This window comes from Monomorium pharaonis, chromosome 11 (assembly GCF_013373865.1).
Source record: "Monomorium pharaonis isolate MP-MQ-018 chromosome 11, ASM1337386v2, whole genome shotgun sequence".
Taxonomy (NCBI): domain Eukaryota; kingdom Metazoa; phylum Arthropoda; class Insecta; order Hymenoptera; family Formicidae; genus Monomorium; species Monomorium pharaonis.
In genome coordinates, this window is record NC_050477.1 from 4,717,307 (window position 1) to 4,735,615 (window position 18,309).

Sequence of the window (18,309 nt, forward strand, 5' to 3'; positions counted from 1 at the left end):
TGTTTGTGCGCTTTTTCCAATGTCAAATATTGGAGTCACGCGATGAACCGCGCGATATCGCCGTAATAGCGAAGGATTTATGATCCTATTTGTAACTTGGAAGAGGTGTCTCGGCGCGCTGAAAATATGACGGAAGTAGAATGGTAAGAGAATTTGTTGCCATTCGAAAGTCCGGTCTCTCATATGCTAATATCATTATTATAGTAATAAGACTTTGCTTACAACATTAAAAATACTATTATATAATCTTATCGCAGGATATCAAAACCCATGGAATATGGGAGCGTGAAGTTTGCCTGCCTAGAAGAAACTACAGATCATCCTTTGAAGCCAGTCGTGATCACTGTAAGAAATAATCTTGTTAATCTGGAGTAAACATTGTAAATGTAAACATTTTAATTTCTGGCTTGTTGAACATATGAACAAATTTCATAGAAATATTTTTCACATTTTTTTGTAGCTAATTGAGGGACGTGGTGCGACTAGGCGCAATGCATTACGAAGTACAAGTACTGGTTCCTCTACTGGAACACCTACACCAACACACACGCCGGTTCCTACAAATCCCCTGAGTGATCCACTGTTAAGTCATTCTTCCCTGGATGGTTCTGACCCACTCACACAGTTTGCACGAGAAGAATTGGATCCTCTCTCTAAAATGGCCGCAGATGAAGTAATATAGAATTTAATGTAGACTTTACAATATATAGACTTATATTTATTATTTTAGAGTTTTCATAATATAATATTATTGTTATAAAATGTTATGTTACAGTGGGACTATTCTAATGTTGCACCTGCAAATGTAAAAAAGTCAAAGGACACGGCGGAGGAATTGGTAGAGCCTTGGTCTGTTAGACGTTCCGCTATACTGAGTAAATATACAACCTCTGAGAAACTATCAATCGTAACTAGTTTTCTGCCAGGTGGAGAGAAAGGTACTTATTTTCCTCCAAAAAATAAACGATTAATTTTACAAAGTAATCTGTTCAAATACAGTATTGTTTATTTCAAATTGCTTGTTGATAAATAGCTTTTTAAATTGCTATCTAAGTGTCGCTTTATCACAGTTGTAGTGAAAGTTCAGCCGAGCGGTCCCATGGTCGACAAGGTAAAAACGCGATTGGAACAGTTGGACGATTTTGAGGAAGGTTCGGTAAGGCAAATGCTGGACCTGTCACAGCAACAGTATACCGCACGAATCGAGCAATTAAACAACGAACTGGTACAAGCGTGGCATTCCGATCAGAGAGTAAAGGCGCTCAAAATTGCAATACAGGTTTAGATTAGTTTTTATTTAGTTCTTACTACAAGAGAGTCTAGGGCAAAGAACTTACAAAATTAACAGGAATTAACACTAAATTATTTCAGTGTGCCAAATTATTAGTAGATACGTCTGTAATGTCTTTTTACCCGAGCAAGTTTGTTCTCATCACAGATATTTTGGATATCTTTGGTAAACTTGTATACGAGAGATTAAAAATGAAGGCTGAATACTACAAGTAATTATTATATAAAAAGATCTTATATTCTTTGATTGCATGTACTTTATATTTTTCTAGCTTTTCGCACAGTTATGAATATTGTTTGCAGTTGTTAACAGTAATGTTTATTTTGTAGACCAGGTAGTAAAGTACCTACGAGCTTGCCTGACAATTTTACGCCAGACATGGTTCCCGAGAACGCGAAGGAAACCTGTCAGAATTGGTTTTACAAGATAGCTTCTATACGCGAACTGGTGCCGCGTCTCTATGTAGAAATGGCAATAATAAAATCTTATAGTTTTCTAACGACTAGGTAAGAATCTCATAACAGACATTAATATCGTAGTGAAAGTTAAAGTATTAAAATGATACATTGATTTTAGTGAATTTAATACTGCTTTGTTACGTATAACTCGTATGATAAGAGGCATCGGAAATCCCTTGATAGCGGTTTACGCAAGGTGTTATTTATGTCGCGTGGGACTCGCGTTGAACAAAACGTCAGATTTTGAGTTTGTGAGGGAGAACTTGTACGATTTTCTTTTCACGTACCAGCAGCTATTTGGGACTGCTGTGAAAAACGAAATAGTGAAACAAAATATCACCCTGCATTCGTATCTCAATTTATATTCGCCAGCTTTAGATTGGATCGTACAGGTTTTGGTGGCGACGTTGTCCGAGAGTCTTCTCGAAGAGGTTTTATCTCGATGTAAAAAACAAGAGAACGGGTATATATATATATTTTTTTTAAACGCGTGTTTTTAATTTGTTCTCAATCTTTAATTTTTACTTGACATATGATTTTAGGTCGTTATTATTAAATACAGTATTGACTGCATTTAAACCGACGTACATTGCTGCACGTGCTATGGATTTTGTTAATTTAATAGTAGCAAGTGAAGACGATGGTATTGAGATTAAAAAATCAGAAAAAGTAGTAGTAGTAGTATATATATATATATATAATTTAGAGATGTTGACAATTTTCTTTATTTTGATAGGATATCCTCAATATCTTTTATATCGAAGTTTGGGAGAGTGTCTTGTACGAGAATCTCCGCCGAAAGAAGACTGTCAGTCGGTGCTTAACGTAATATGGAAGTACATGACAGACCTCACAGATCCCAACAAATTTATGCATTGCATTGAAATCTGGATTCAATTCACTGTTATACACTTTTCTGTAAGTTGTACGAATAATAATAATATTATTATTTTACATAAAATTAAATTATTTTATATTAATAGTATGCGTTTATATGTGTTATAGGTAAACGAATTAAATTTATTTTTTGGAAAAATAATAGACCGGCTACGACCGAACAAAACTTTCGAAAATTATTATCCACAATTGCAGAATATTATTGAAAAAATAGTCGCTCACACACAAGACTTTGAGTCGCTGCTTGCCATGGTAACTATCTGCATATTTTTTTATTTATTTAATAAGTTATTTTAAAGCATCGATCTATTGTAAACGCTTTCACATTTGTAGGACAATTTTTTACCGCTAATTGACTTGTTTCACAAGGAAAGTGTTAAGGTTGAAGTTTGTAAAACTGTTATAGAAGGATTAAGTGCGCAAAGCGGCCCTATTACGGATCCTATTATTATAAACGCTCTGATGTTTATCGCGAGAATAATGCACGATTCCGTTAGGTATGTGAATTTAATTTTGCGATTAAAATTTATCCTGATCTCTAAAATCAAACAAATTAATGCAGCGCTCTGACTGTCGAAGATGAGAAACGACAGATCGGACAGCTAATATGCAACCTAGTGCAACGAGTAGATTATGGTCGTGATTTTGAGAAACAGCTTAGTTTTTATGCAGAGTCCAGGGCGGCGTTTCCTAATCTCGATAGCGTTCACATACAACTTGTACAGGTAATAGATATATAATAGATATACAATAGATATACAACTATTTTCTTACAATATTAATTTATATAATATAAAGTGAGAACATTTAGCAATAATTAAGTTTTTTTTTCAGTGCGTAAATAGATTATCAGTTGATACTAGAAAAATAGTACGTGGCCACCACACGAGGAGAACATCGGCGTTTGTACGTGCCTGTGCTGCGTTCTGTTTCATTACTATACCGTCGTTAACTTTGGTTCACACACGCCTTCAATTGTATCTATTATCCGGCCAAGTTGCCCTTTTGAATCAATGTCTAGGCCAAGGTGCGAGTCGAATTATTACTTTTTTTACGATATTGTTTTATTTATTTGGTTAATTTAACGTGCGTAAACTAGCACATTTTCAGCCGATGCCTGCTTCAAGGCCGCTTTAAGTTTACTTCCGGAAATGCCGAAAACCATCGATATCGATGGAAGACAGAAGAGCTCGCAGCCATATTTGCTCTCATACTTGTCGAATTTCTTGTCAACGTTGTTAGTAGTTCCTGTAAGTATACAGATGTGCTAGATTTTCATTTTATGATTTTAATTTTACTTTGTTGTGCGTTAGGATAGCCCAGAGCATGGTGTCCTGTATTTAATGAGAGGCTTGCTCAACGCGGTTCAACGTTGCTTCGAGGAGAATACCTCAACCAAATCATATTTGTACTTACGTGTACTCGATCTTCTTTCGACGGTGGCACAGGAAAATTATCCGTATCATATCGATAAGGTATTTCATGCATATTTGAAGGAATAAATAAATATTTATGATACTTCAAAATTAGAGAAATTATAAATAAACGTCTATCACATAATGGCTTTTCAGGTCGACTCTAATGATAAATTATATGGATCTGATCAGAAATTCATTGGCGAAGTCAATAAAATATGTTCAAAGATTGTTGAAGAAATCTTAAGTCATCTCAAGTATCTTGGATCTACCGAGCAATTTGACAAACAATCGGCTTTGGCACTTGAATTGTTTAATTGCTTTATTATTCGTGCAGATTTACGGGATGCCGCATTAGCGAACATGGCTGTAAATTTGTGGCACTTGTCACAACGACATGGTTCAGTAGATTCTAAAGTGATGGTAAATATGCATTTGCAATAAATAGTTTCGATTTTTTAATACATTCTTTTGCTTTAATCTTTAATTATTTTGGATATTTCTTTTAGATGAGAACAAAGGCTTACATGATACAGAAGAGTCATCATCGAGAATACGAACATTTTACTGAAATACTCAAAAAAATGAAATGAGATGAATGATATTGGATAACTTGTTGATAGTAACCAAGACCCAGACTTAAACATTTTTTATTGGCAGTTTTTTTTATTGGAAGACATTTTGTAATTGTGCAATAATTTTTCTGACCATGTCAATCAGGTCAAATAGCAAATAATGGCAGAAGTGACAAAACGGAATATAAATTGTAACGATTAATTGTTACAATTTAATAAAAGTTAATATACGTTATAACAATTAATATCGTTATGCATCACTTTATACTATATTTTCCAAAATATACCAAATACTGCTAAAAAAGATATGAAATATATTTATATATATAAATAATCAATGTAAGAATTTATACTCAATAAAAATGCCAATCGGACTTTTACATTTGTACAAGGAATATTTTCCTATTATAATTTTGCACATTTTCTGGAATGTATATTGACGTATATTGAAGTACAAGACAATCAAGTCGATCAGTTTGTCATGCTTCATTGTCATTAATTCGACATTTGTCATAAACTATCCTCATAATGTAACTGCCATAGAAAAATAATGGTTATTTATAGACTTCATGAATCACGCGATGCATCTTTCCGACTACTCCGTAGTGGAAGATGTATCATTTGGAAGACACAGAAAGTCGCCAAGATCCTTCTTATTGTTTTAACACAGAACGAAGTGCATCCAGAAACATGTCAGCGTGACGCTCCGTGAAAGTCAACGCGGGTCTCAACCGCACGGCCTGGTTGCCGCATCCACCTGTCTGAATACCTAACAGCACGAGAAGTACGAAGACGTGAGAGAGAGAGAGAGAGAGAGAGAGAGAGAGAGAGAGAGAGAGAGAGAGAGAGAGAGAGAGAGAGAGAGAGAGAGAGAGATATTCTTAGCGATCGCATTTTACTTCGCAATTACTATCACCATCTTACCTTTCGCCAGAAGTCTCTTGACGACGTTGTCTCGCATTTCAGGCGAGGGACAATTAAACGCCATAAAAGTCCCACGTCCGCGTACCGCGCTGATCACATTGGAATGCTCCTTTTGTACATCCATCAAGTGCTTCAACAGGTAGTCGCCGACGCGCGTAACCCGATCCAAAAGCTTCTCCTTCTGAATCGTCTTCAGGACCGTCTCGAGCAATATCACTTTGCTGGGATCGCCCATCCAAGTATTGAACACACGATACGACTGTTTCGGTCTACAGGACGATCAATTAAACGTTAATGCTTAAAACGCGACATTATCGTTTTATCATGAAGAAACAGAAATTTACTTCAAATCAGCCGAATGATAATAACCGCCCAGTTGCATTTTCTTGCTGAAAGTCATCACGTCGGGTGGGCTGTCTAAATTAAAGTGCTCGTGGCACCACATTTTCCCTGTTGGTCCACCACCGGTCTGCACTTCGTCGATGAGTAACGCGGCTCCGTGCTGAAACAATTTTTTTATATACATTTTTTTAAATATATCGCAATATACTTTTCTCCTTTTCGCACAGTAAGATAATTGGAAGTTTTACCTTGCGCGTCACGCGTTGAAGCTCCTGAAAGAATTCCGGCGACGCGTGATTGTCGCCGCCTTCCGATTGAATAGGCTCGATTATCACGCCGGCCACCGGTGTTTTCTTTTCGTTTTTGTACTTCTCGAATAGTTCCTCGACCTGAAAGATCGTCACATTCTTAAAAATTTTCTCTTAAGTGCGAAACGCTCGAGTGACATTTTAAGAGAAGCAACTTGACGATACCTCCGCGAGACAACGCTTATCTTCCTGTCTGTTCTCTCGCACGTTCTCTTCTAAAGGATATTTGTACTCTGGAAAGGAGGCGATAGGCCAGTCGAAGGCAGGTATATCCAGCTTGTGAATGTACTTGCTGTGAGTTGTCGAGAGGCAACCTAGGGTTCTTCCATGAAAGCTACCTGTCGGTATTAAGCACTTCGTGAAGATCCTCCTAATTAGAATGGAAACTTGCCTGTTCGCTCATCAGACAGTTGACTGACCTTTAAAGGACATAATAGAGTATCGCGGCGAGCCGGGGATTTGGTTCATCATACACGATTCTATCTCTTCCTTCGTGAACGGCGCCCCGTGCCTTTGTTTCTCGGCGTACCAGATAAAAATATTTTTGAAGGCGTTCTCGTTGGAACAAGAGCCGCACATCATCGTTGTGATATGCGTCAATCCGGGTGGCGCAAACTGAGTAAAATAATCATTCCTATTTAAACTGCGCGAAAGAAGGACAGATGATAAAAAAATAGATACCATGTATTACAAAGTGTTACCTCTTTTTTAAGTAGAACATTTTTTAATCTACTAGGCCAGTCTTTTCCTGGAAAGACGCCTAACGCAGGTCGGTTCGCTATAATTTTCTAGAAAGAGAACGAAATTTTTTTTATCTTTCATACTCGAATATCTAAAGCAATAACTCACAATATATCTCAAGAAAGTCGGATTATTGGAATTTTTATTTCGAATCGAGTGTACACTTAGAGTTTAAGTGATGTATCTTGTAAAGGAGATTAGCATGCAAATTCCGCATGTATGAAAAAAGATACGGTACTTCACGGCAGAGAGTGCCTTTATATCACTCACTTGATTAACGGGATCGGCGAGAGCCTCCAACATCGCCGGATGATTGTACCCTAGGGGCATTGATGAGATTTGCATATAAACGTCCAGCAACACGTTCCCGTCAACGTCTATTATGTAATTACCGGCGGATTTTTCATAGTCTGCGAAGAATTGTACGGAAGACGCTTGCTGAAGTCACAGATTTCAACATTGTAAGAACCCATTTCGTTCTCTGGCATATTTACAAAAGATTTCACATTATTACTCATATCTTGCACGTGTACACCTTGATTCTACCTGTAGCGAGTATTTTAGATATCAAATAAATTCTATATACATAGAGCTACGTGGCGCGTTAAACTGAATCGAAATTATGTAGTACGAGGTGAAGCGAGGTTCAAAACATCGCGCAAGATAGCAAGCGGTTTAATTGATAAATTACTACATCGTGGCCGTGACGTCACAACCCAAAGAAGAAAGAATCAAGAGCGCCCTGACGTACTTGTATCGCATTCAATTCCTGCAGCAGGCCGCGCGATCGAGGGCCCGGCATTTCCGTCGTAAGTACCGGCCCTTCTGGTTCCCTCGGCACCGAACCGGTTAAGCATCTCCTCCACGTTGTAGCGCCTGCACGACAACATTATACTCTTATATCTAAACATGTATTCCTAACGCATGTATGCAATTTAAATATATGGTTTCCTTTCGTAGAGAATATATGTGTTTTTTTTTTCGCACTTTCAGATTTTGACATATCATACCGGAGCAGAAAAACAACTTAACTAGCTAAATTGTTCAACAACTCTGGTAATCACTTCTATTGGCGGTAGTTAAAGATGATTACTTGATATATAACTGCGATTTTACGCGTATCTGAACCCCCCTCGTAAATCATTATGTTGCAAATTGCAATTTGCAATGACGTAGGAGACGCGAGCAAAAAAAATCAGGAGACTGAGAGCAAAGTTTTCCAGACATCTCAAAATTAAAATTGAAAAATTAAATTTTTATTTTTATTTAAGATAACTGCGGGATATACACAGAAAAAAAAGCAAGTGTCAAATTAACTCTTATATATTCATATGAACGCATTCATTGTTTTATATTATAATGTTCGATTGGAACATACAGTATTTTCTATCCAACATTTTTTCATTTTCATTCAAGAAAATTATTCCTAAATAACAAGAATATAATTTTCTTGATTAAACTATATAAAATCTTAAAATAAATCTTCATACTTCAAAGTAAATTTTTTAAATTTAACGCAATATAATCTTATTTCAAAATTTTCATTTTGAAACCAAAGGTATTGTCAAAATAACAATATCATTTTTTTCTGTGTAATAAACGTAATTCACAACATGTTTTGGATGAACTCTCTTATCTCAGATCTCAGATATCAGACGACTGGCTTTTGATTGTGAGATACTTTATATCACAAGATAGAAACCAATCGTTCAAATTTGTCAAACAATACAAAGCTGACGATAAGCGTAACAAATGTCTACTTTCCTTATTGTCAAATAGATTAAAAAATACTTTTCGTTTTCTTTCTTTCGTTAAAGACTTTTGTTGATTATTTAAATTTTTCAAGTACAGCGAATATTGACTCCTTGAATCGTTTCGCTAACGCTTCTCGTTTAATTTCTTTTATTCAAAAAAGATCCAAAATCATTCGAAATATTTGGCAATTACATTAATATATACATAACGTTATTTGTGTATCAATATTTGCGATCCAACTTTTACTGGCCGTTACGGAGTAAATACAAGAATATTTATCATTAAACGTTTATTATTAATTAAACTTTATCAAAATAATTAACAAATTCGTTAAAACATCATACATTTTTAAATTTGGAAACAGTTTTCTTTGCGAAAATATGAGAAAGGAAATTTCGTAGTTTTGGTACGCAAAGCAGTGTTTTGTGCGAAGGAGACTTAAAATTAGCATTAGGTCACGACGAACGGAAAGTAAACATTCTTTTCTTAGTTGCGTGTTAAAATTTCGGATAAGATAACGAACGGAACATATTGAAAGATCAGCACTTTTTACTGAATGCGTTGTGTTAAGAGTATCTATCAAAGGCGCACTGGTAACAGCACTGAGAAAGAGAAAGAGAGAGACCTAGTACATTAATTCCTTTTTCGTTAATATATTAATTTCTCGCTGCTCCGCACACACAAGAGATTCAAGATTCGCGGGGAGCGGCAAAGCAGCTGGCAGCCGACATGAATTTATCGATTTTGTGTCCGCACGGTTGTCCACGCAGCAGCATCCGCGAGCACAGAGCGGCATGCTCCCCGGAGCGGATTCCTCGTCACCCATTTTATGTCAACTACTGTGAAACCTGACTGAGGAGAGGCCACGAAGTAGTATAAATACCGTTCAGCAGCTGTCGGAGCGTGGTCCGGCCGCTCAACGCGCGCTGGCACTTGTTAACGAACATTTCCGTCCGGGACGAGAGCACGGGATCCAAGGGCGGCAGCAAACGTCGTCTCCGCCGAAGGGATGGAGCCGTACTGGCCGCTGATACGCGCTGATATCGTTCACCCAGTGAAAAAGAGCCGAGAGTCTCGTGGGGGCGCGAGTTGCTCGAGCAGCCGCTTCTGCTCAGAGAAAGAGAGAGAGAGAGAGACAGATAGAGACGAAGAGAGAAAGAGAGATACTCCTCTCGCGTATCGCTCCTCGTCGTAGGGAATTACGGATTTAATTTCGGAGCGCCGAAATACCACGAGTATCAATATTCCGCTCGGTATTGCGCGCGCGAGAAAAAGAAAAAAAGAATTTTCAGCACGTACCTGCGGCAGCGCGTGTGAAAGGAAAAAAAAAGGGGGAAAAAAGAAAGAAGCGCCGCGTCGGTCTCTCTTCTGACTGCGAATGCGGCCGCCGATTAATGCGAGGTATCAAATTGTCCTTGCTTGCACAACCGTCGGTCGGCCCCGTATATCTGTCTCGTCGTCGTCAAATGTCCGAATACCGTTGCGCTTCGTGTCGGGAATAGTACTGCAGGTTGCCACCCAACGGTTCCACGTGGCGCGTTACGGTGCGAAAGTGAAAGTACAGATACTTTTTCCTCCTACAAATTCGATCGCGCCACCCGAACGACACGAGAGATCGTGCTTTATTTCCCGGGAAGAAGAAACAAGAGGTTTCTTCCCACCTTCCCCAAATGCCCCGCGTGCCTCATCATCGTTTCTGCCTGCGTGTCCTCACGAGCGCGCGTTTTTATTCGCGATCCCGAGTTATAACGAGCAACTAATTTGCAATTTGACGCTAACTCAATGTTAATTGGATGTTAATTAAATCGGTGTACATGATTAATCGAGATGAGCGGGGATTCTATTATCGTCGCGCGTACGTCCATTATATCTTTCGCGAGAGTCGTCGAATTTCGCGGGCGATCGTTATTCGGCTTATTCGACCATCGCCAAACGTTATATGTACACATATATTATAAACATGTATATATCTCTACGGGCACGTGCTCTCTCAGGATAATTCATACAGTTGAAAGTGTTTGCGCTGCGCTTGACCCCCTTGCACAAACGGCGGAAGGCAAATACAACCAGTTTAACGATCTCGTGTCTCTCGTAAAGAAATCGATGACCGGACAGGTTTCGGACGAAAGTAACGATCCCATCCGTCAGCCCCGATGGGTTCCGCGGTAATTTTCTCGAGGCAAAAGCGATCCCGACCTCCGGTCGATGCGATTTCGAGCGGCGGCGGCGACGCGTTTCACGATGAGGATGGACCGACGAAGGATTTTCCAGCTTCCACTCCGATCGTCCCCACTATGTGAGCCGGGGAGCCCATCCGACTTACCTGGAAACCACGCCTCAAGTCCTGTGCCCCACGGATTGGATGGAGGTGGTCGTGTTTTTGGGCAGCTCGGGCCGCGCTCGCGACACATTGTCACTCGTGCGCGTGCACGCACTCGAGTGGAACCGTCAGTCCGTCCGTCCGGTCCGTCCGGAACCGTCCGTCGTGCGCAGGAAACTTCGTCGTTGTCGTCGTCGTCGTCGTGTCTGGGTCCTCCTGGTTGACAGACGAGAGAGAGAGAGAGAGAGAGAGAGAAGGACTGCACCCGGTCTCCGTTTCCACCTGCTTGACAATCCGAACACAGCCCGAGCACGTGCACTCGCGTGAGTATGAGACTTTGCGGTACACCTCTCTAACGCGTCGTCGCTTTGTTTTAACCGGCCAGGCTCTTGGTATCGGAAAAGGCGATTTAGCTTTAAGGATGATTTATTAAGGATTTCCTCCGCCTCCCCGAAAAGGGGGAAAACTAATACAGCTAATTACCGTTGAGTCTACCGGTCATCTCGCGTACATTGTTGCTCCGGGTCGAAGCTGATTGCCTGAAATTGCCCGTCTTTGAGATTCGATTGTATTTGCAATGTCCAGCCTTTAAACGAAATTTGTCCCGCGGCCTTGGCTTCACGTGGAAACAGGAGGCGCCTCGGATCTCCTTTTTTCCTTTCTCTCTCTTATTTTGCTATTCCGAAAACCGGTGTAATCCGGCGAACTCGATTTTAACGATTGAATTTCACGGTTAGGGAGGGTCGTCGAGCCCTCCGCTCGTCGATATCGGCGATAAATCTCCCGTTTTCTTTTTGTTATACCGACCGTACAAGTGATAAGCACGATTCAGCTGTTTATCGAGTTACTAGTAAACGTTTATTGATCGTAAATAATTTTATACCGATATACACATTTGCGCAATTCCTTACCGCGAGGTCTCACGCTTGAGGTTTCCGACCGACTGATATTGGCAGTTAATAAAGCCCATATTAAATTCAGGGAAACAACGGTCTTATATCACGAGAGTTTATTAACTGATTAAGCGAGCTGCAATTCGCGAGTGACCCGCGTAATTTATGCCCGCAACTTTCGAATTGTGCGAGCGACCCAATAATACCCAAGAGAATACGACACGAGGAGGATTCAAATCCCGATAATTTACGATCGCCCGTACGTACGCGGCTTATCCTTACTTTTTTTTTCCGTCCCCTTGACATATTTATGAATCGAGATAATAAGCCGGTCAATAAAAATGTCGCTAGACTCGGTTCGGTACTCGAGTTCGGTAACGGGAGGATCTTGTACAGTTAGAATATGATTCAGAGAGAGAGAGAGAGAAAGAGAGAAAAAATAGATTAATTCTATAAATCTACAAAGTCTAACGGAAGAATGTGGATTCCCCCTCATAAATTCGAGAAGGAATTGATTAATCGTGAACGGCGTTCGGCGCTGTCAAGGTAACGTGAGATCTGAACCGGGAATTGCACCTTCCCGGTCATTCGCTTCGCGAAGGAATCCGTTCGGCTCGATGTTTATCCCCGAAAGCCGGAGTTCCATTCATCTCGCATTTTACGACCGCGATTAGCGCCGCCTGTTTTTCTAAGGATCGTGGGCGGGAATTTCGGTGCTAAAAATCGGCGAAGAAGCGGCGCCGAGGGACATTGTATCGTCCAGGGCCTAAACAGCCTTGCGTTGCGCCGCCCGTTGGATTTACGCCTTCCGTCGTCATCCCGCTGTGTCGTTTTGAATTCCGTCGTCGGACATTTGCCTATCTCACGTGGAATTCCTCTTTCTCCCTTCGAAGGGAATCGGCCGTGTTTATCACTGCGATTTGATAGCACCGGCCTCACGACGAAGGTCAACCGGCTCTCTGTTTTTACATTTCAATGAATCTTTAATTTTATTTGGACCACAGAGCGAGCCTGGATCTCCGTGGATCCCGCGATTTGCGGAGAGCCACTTACGATTGTCGATTCAACCAACGCAAGCGGCAGCTACGTTATACAATGATATAACAATCATAGGGATCATTGTATGTCATATTCATAATTAATAGAATTAATTTGCATATTAATATTAACCAATTTAATGTATCAATGTTTAATATCGATTAATACTTTGGCAGCGTGATAATACATTAGATATTGCATGATTCATGCGTTTGGGGGGGTACAGTTACATCATCGCGTGGAAGAAGGAGCTCATGGGACGTATTACCGTTATCACAATTTTCAAATCGAAGCATCTGTCGCGAATGACGAATCCGCCGGTTCCACCTCATCGGAATTCAGCTTGCGATTCAGCAGCTGATTGAAAGATTGCGACACACTCTAAATGAGCTCCTATTTGAGTCCCAGGCCTAATGGTGGCCGTCACTCGAGATCGTCACCCTCGTATCTCGTCGCGTGTCAAACAGCTGTCAATGACACGTGTAAATGTCAGAGAATTCCGCGTCCGTTCGATATGCTAATCAACGCGACGATAAACGGCGATAAATTTCCTTTATATGAGCGGCCGTTAAACGCAGACCGGACGTTTATTTTAAGCCTTGATACAAGAGTTTCGGTTCTCTCAACCCGAGAGGAAAGAACGATGCCCTTGGCGCCGATCCTAATCCTACGCTACGCGTATCGCTTAATAATACGTGACGTAAGGCGGCCAAACGACACTTCTCGCCATTATTGTTGTCGTAACGACACCATTGGCACAATACGCGTTGCTTCACCTTCTTACGCAAGATTCGGCATCTACCAGCTGATTCAAGGACGACATCCGCCGCGATTTCATTTCATTTCATTGTCAATCTCTTCCCCCCGCCGTTCGGAGGCGGAATACGTTACGACTGGAGTTCCGAACATGAATTCGGCGGGAGCGCGTCCGAAGCTAGACTCTCGTGCCCCTGAAAACACTCTACATAGCACTCGCGAGAATGCGAGACGAGTGCGAAGCTCGTAATTAAGTCAATATATTGTTCTACGTTGACAACTGTCTTATTTATTTCAAAACTTTTAACAAGAAATTTCCATTTGTAAGAATTATAATTTTTTTCCAGACTATATTTTACGTATGTCATTTAAAGATCAAAATTCTCGAACAAGCAGGAATATTAACTAATTATTGTAATATTATAATTTTATTTATATTTCAGGAGAAAATGATCACCAGGCATCGGCGAAACAATATCCTGCTCGTGATATTATACTTCTGCATGCAAGTAAGATTATATACCTTTTAAAAGCGTAATTATGCAAAAACGAAATTATGATTATTAACCGAGAGGATTACCACTCTCTTTTCGATCGCACGGACTTTTACAAATTTACGTTTTAAGCCCCTGAAAGGCCCCTTTTCCTTTTTTTTTTTTTGCCACCGGCAACGAAAGTCCGGCCAACTCGTTTCTTCAATAATGCTCCTTAAATGCGCCCAATAGCCTCGGACAATTCGCCACTTCGCGACAAGAGCACTTTCCCGCAGACGTGCGCCCTTAATACCTCACGCGAGTAAAAGTTAACGAGGCCGCCCATTTAATGGGCACCGTGTAGCGCGGATCGAGGAAGAAAGGCGCGGACCGACGCAGACAGCCTCACCTTCGGTCGCGATTATTTTCGTTCACGCTCTCGCTCTCGCTCTCGCAAACGCCTTACCTTTTGTCACGAACCTCTGAAAAGGTGCCCGGCGCGATCCACGGTCATGGAAGATTGATGGACCCGCCGTCCAGGAACGCCATGTGGAGGTTCGGCTATCCAAACCCCGTCAACTATAACGACAACGAGCTCTTCTGCGGCGGATACGCAGGTACGTCCTCGCCTTTCAGTCCGCCGGCTGTGTAAACCGCTGATTAATCGCGGCTGCTTGACGTTACAATTAATACAACCGACGATTATATTCCGGCAGTGCACTGGCAGCAGAATAAGGGCAAGTGCGGAGTCTGCGGGGACGCGTATCACCTGAGTCAACCGCGTCCGCACGAGGCCGGTGGTGAGTTCGCAAACGGGATCATCGTTCGCCACTACACCGTCGGCCAGGTAATGTTTAAACCAACGTTCTCTGTTACCCTCGTGCAAACCCACGCTCTCTGTAAACAAGAGCGGCGATCACGTCGCTCCTGCGAGACGCGAAAGGAGGACACGCTTCTGAGAGAACTCGTAATAACTTAAGTACAATGTCAGTATAATCTGTTTTGGAGGAAATCGAAGTGGAGATCGAGCTCACCGCCAATCACGGGGGCAGATTCGAGATGTACGTCTGTCCTAATAACGACCCGTCGAGCGCGGCGACCCAGGAGTGCTTCGACTCGTAAGTGTGCATTCCCTACACGTATCCCGATCCCGATACGGTACGGCCGCTCTGTGTCTATCGCTAATGCACCTTAATCGCACCCCAGCTATCCTCTGTACGTGTCCGGCACGCAGGACGTTCGCTTCGAGATACCGCGCGATACCGGAAAGAAGGGCATCATTAGGTACACGGTTACGTTGCCATCGTACTTAACGTGCTCGCAATGCGTCGTACAGTGGAATTATTACACAGGCACGAACGTTTTATCGTGTATTATTAGGTGCAAAAGTTTCGACGGGCTTTCCATAGACACACACACACACATACGTTGTAACCAACGTTTTAACGTTTAATATTTATGCGTAATATAAATACGAGCGTGTAAAACATTACATTTTTGTTTAATAACACATTTTTACGGTTCATTCACTTTATCCATTATCAAAAGTTAAATTTATTTTTAAAAATATATCAAACTTTGTACACGTACTTTAAATATTCAAGATATTTTATAAATAATTTTTGCTTATTTACAATCTGTAAACATTGCAATGAAGCTTTTTACACAAATTTCATCTTGAATATATACTTGAAATATTTATATTTAAAAAATTCAGATTTCTATCATTATTTCTTAATTACATTTTCATCAGAGCACAGTTTTATTTCTTATTAATTTTTGATACGGATAGAAAATTAAAAATGCAATATTTGAACAATTAAAAGAAATTACATTAATATAATTATAATCTAAACGTTGTCTAATATCTTTTTTCCGCGGTTACGTCTATTGATATAGCCCATAAAAAACTTTTGCATCCAATACTATCCGTCTCCGTACGTCGCTCCCGATCTTTCATCTCGATCGTTTTCAGGTAACATGTGGGGCACGTGTGAAAATGGTACGGAAGCGGTCGGATGCGGTAGGCCGGAAACCTTCCGCAACTGTGCGGACGTGAGCATCGTCACCAGCACCGGTGGGATACCGCCGCGGTTTCTGTATCAGAATATTATTTACGAGCTGCATTATTCCGTGGCGCCGAAATACTCGACCGCGCCGCTCGCGCGGCCACTCAGGTGAGAAACGCAACACGTGCTTAAAAGCCCTGCTTGAAATGTTGAATACGATAGAAAATCGGTCTGTCATAATCTACAGTGATTTCGATTCGTGCATTTCACAATTCACTTACAAAGTGATATAATTGCCCGTGATTGAGAAACATCATTTAAGGATTTAAACAATAATCAAAGTATTTATATATATAAACGATTCTTAATATTAGAATAATATTAGTTGATTTTTATCCTTTATGCTCCGGTTTTAGTAATATTAGAAAATGGGAAAAAGTTAAAAACAAACAACAAAGCGTCATGTTTATAAGGATTAATTTCCTAATTATGTGATTAACGGATTAAGAAAATTATATACTGAGGATGGCCGAAATAAAGGCGCCGAAACGTATTGAAAATATAGAATCAAATACATGACAAGCAAATAACAACCTGCTCTGGTTCTATCAGCATTTATCCTATCAAATATCATATAGCTATATAAATTTTTATATTCAAAATGATAGACGAGAATAGTAATATACGATATGGTTGAATCACATAGATACTCTTTTCGTCTACTTTATCCGTAGTTGTCGTGATAGAATAGTATAAGCATTTTTTTCACAAAATAATGATAAAACACGATTCAATATTTTTAAAAAATATGAATTTATTATCCATATTTAGCATCACTGAAAAAAAAGGATCACTAAATATGATCAAAATACATAGAATTTCTATGTCGTGTGACTTCGGTGTTCGACAGAACACATAAATCAATATGGAAATTCTATTCATGTTCAATGATTTTCTATCAAAAATTCAAAGCAAGGAAGAGCACGTGATGCGTGTCGACGATCCTCGTACACTGAGAAAAAAATATTGTTAATTTGACAAAATTTTCCAATTAAATTAAAATTTTGTCAGTTTAAGAAATTATGCATTTAACTTAAACGCACAAATTTCAATTCAAGTATTTATATAATGGTTAATTAAAGTATATATTTGAATAGACAAAATTCAATTTAGTTGGAAAATTTAGTCAAATTAATGTTGTACACTGAGAAAAAATTTTTTCTTAGTGTACTAATTCGGATTTCACGATTTCAGGGTTCAAGTGTGCGAGCCAACCGCGGCTTATCGATACAGGCAGAATATGACCAATTGGTGTCAAGTGAATTGCATTCGCGTCCCGTCCAACTGTCCGCCTGGCGTCTGCCACTGTCTGTGAGTATTAAATTTTGATCGGCGTGCGCGAGCTCAAACGATACCTATATGATAGACCGTCATTGATTCGGAATCGTATTAAAGAATCAAACGGTGCCTGACTTTCATGCGCCTCCCCTTTGACTCCCGGTGTGATTGCAGAAACACATGCGACGCTATTGGAGACATTGCCGACAAACCTGGAGCGGACCAATACTGTCTGCGACGTTGCATGCGCTATCCGTCAAATTGCCCGGCTGATCGCTGTAACTGTTATTGAAACACTGCAGACACTGTGTGACCGGTATTACATTGACATTTCACGTGCAGCGTCATTTCAAGTGTGACGTGTGAATATGTATGTATCGAATTAATAAAAGTCTATATTAATACGCGTAATTTTGCAGCTTACCCACAGTACTGTGGATGTCTCGCCTGTCACTCTATGCGACAATATTTTTCTTACCTTGTCGTGGATGTTTCTTCCTGAAAAATCCTCGAGGAGATTTGCTAAGTGTTAAGTTCCACTTTAGACGATCCATGACTCGCGTCGGACTTTTTAAGACTGAATTCATTTTAATATATATTAATATAACATTTTTTAAACGTATGTTCGGAATTCTTCAAACGTTTTTTTTTCTCATATTATGTGGCGTACAGAGCTGTGAATAGAATTCAATCGCGCGACGTAACGCGAATCGATAGATCGTCGAGAGTGGATTTTAGGATAATGAGACGGAAATGATGCGCAAATATCCCTGCTC

General features: G+C 40.2%; 3 protein-coding genes across 6 annotated transcripts; 2 read left to right on the plus strand and 1 right to left on the minus strand.

Moving 5' to 3' along the window:
* Positions 1–4: 4 nt before the first annotated feature.
* On the plus strand, positions 5–5,016 carry LOC105837953 (VPS35 endosomal protein sorting factor-like). The gene is made up of 18 exons (XM_012683167.2): positions 5–143; positions 258–345; positions 461–673; positions 776–938; positions 1,071–1,279; positions 1,372–1,502; positions 1,621–1,797; positions 1,868–2,212; positions 2,292–2,392; positions 2,486–2,667; positions 2,755–2,898; positions 2,980–3,143; positions 3,209–3,371; positions 3,481–3,673; positions 3,757–3,896; positions 3,960–4,121; positions 4,218–4,484; positions 4,571–5,016. The coding sequence occupies exons 1-18, from the start codon at positions 127–129 to the stop codon at positions 4,652–4,654; spliced, it is 2,943 nt and encodes a 980-aa protein (XP_012538621.1). The 5' UTR covers positions 5–126; the 3' UTR covers positions 4,655–5,016.
* Positions 4,521–9,653, minus strand: LOC105837954 (4-aminobutyrate aminotransferase, mitochondrial). Its single transcript, XM_012683168.3, has 10 exons — positions 9,590–9,653; positions 7,703–7,827; positions 7,222–7,389; positions 6,912–6,998; positions 6,630–6,825; positions 6,376–6,548; positions 6,151–6,291; positions 5,905–6,062; positions 5,561–5,829; positions 4,521–5,405 (listed from the first exon to the last, which is right to left on the minus strand). Exons 1-10 carry the CDS (start codon positions 9,651–9,653, stop codon positions 5,290–5,292), a joined length of 1,497 nt encoding a protein of 498 aa, XP_012538622.1. The 3' UTR covers positions 4,521–5,289.
* Positions 9,651–17,944, plus strand: LOC105837955. 4 transcript variants are annotated; one of them, XM_028191356.2, is made up of 9 exons: positions 9,651–14,036; positions 14,157–14,222; positions 14,677–14,803; positions 14,903–15,033; positions 15,195–15,304; positions 15,393–15,538; positions 16,162–16,363; positions 17,450–17,566; positions 17,708–17,944. In XM_028191356.2, the coding sequence occupies exons 2-9, from the start codon at positions 14,163–14,165 to the stop codon at positions 17,823–17,825; spliced, it is 1,011 nt and encodes a 336-aa protein (XP_028047157.1). In that variant the 5' UTR covers positions 9,651–14,036; positions 14,157–14,162; the 3' UTR covers positions 17,826–17,944. The 4 variants fall into 4 exon arrangements, with proteins under 4 accessions (XP_028047157.1, XP_036149326.1, XP_012538623.1 ...); XM_036293433.1 differs by having other exon boundaries at positions 9,651–13,959; XM_012683169.3 differs by having other exon boundaries at positions 9,651–11,349.
* The last annotated feature ends 365 nt before the right edge of the window (positions 17,945–18,309 follow it).

What these genes read in the sequence shown, in the direction of transcription:
- LOC105837953 (XM_012683167.2), top strand. An exon ending in CGCTCAAAATTGCAATACAG is followed by an intron (nt 1,280 to 1,371) that starts GTTTAGATTAGT and finishes AAATTATTTCAG; the next exon opens with TGTGCCAAATTATTAGTAGA. An exon ending in ATAATGCACGATTCCGTTAG is followed by an intron (nt 3,144 to 3,208) that starts GTATGTGAATTT and finishes AAATTAATGCAG; the next exon opens with CGCTCTGACTGTCGAAGATG.
- LOC105837954 (XM_012683168.3), bottom strand. Translation starts at nt 9,653, where the DNA reads ATGTTCGTTAACAAGTGCCAGCGCGCGTTGAGCGGCCGGACCACGCTC. An exon ending in TCGCCGATCCCGTTAATCAA is followed by an intron (nt 6,999 to 7,221) that starts GTGAGTGATATA and finishes TTCTCTTTCTAG; the next exon opens with AAAATTATAGCGAACCGACC. An exon ending in ATAAGCGTTGTCTCGCGGAG is followed by an intron (nt 6,292 to 6,375) that starts GTATCGTCAAGT and finishes ACGATCTTTCAG; the next exon opens with GTCGAGGAACTATTCGAGAA.
- LOC105837955 (XM_028191356.2), top strand. Translation starts at nt 14,163, where the DNA reads ATGATCACCAGGCATCGGCGAAACAATATCCTGCTCGTGATATTATAC. An exon ending in TATTATACTTCTGCATGCAA is followed by an intron (nt 14,223 to 14,676) that starts GTAAGATTATAT and finishes ACCTCTGAAAAG; the next exon opens with GTGCCCGGCGCGATCCACGG. An exon ending in CTTCTGCGGCGGATACGCAG is followed by an intron (nt 14,804 to 14,902) that starts GTACGTCCTCGC and finishes ATATTCCGGCAG; the next exon opens with TGCACTGGCAGCAGAATAAG.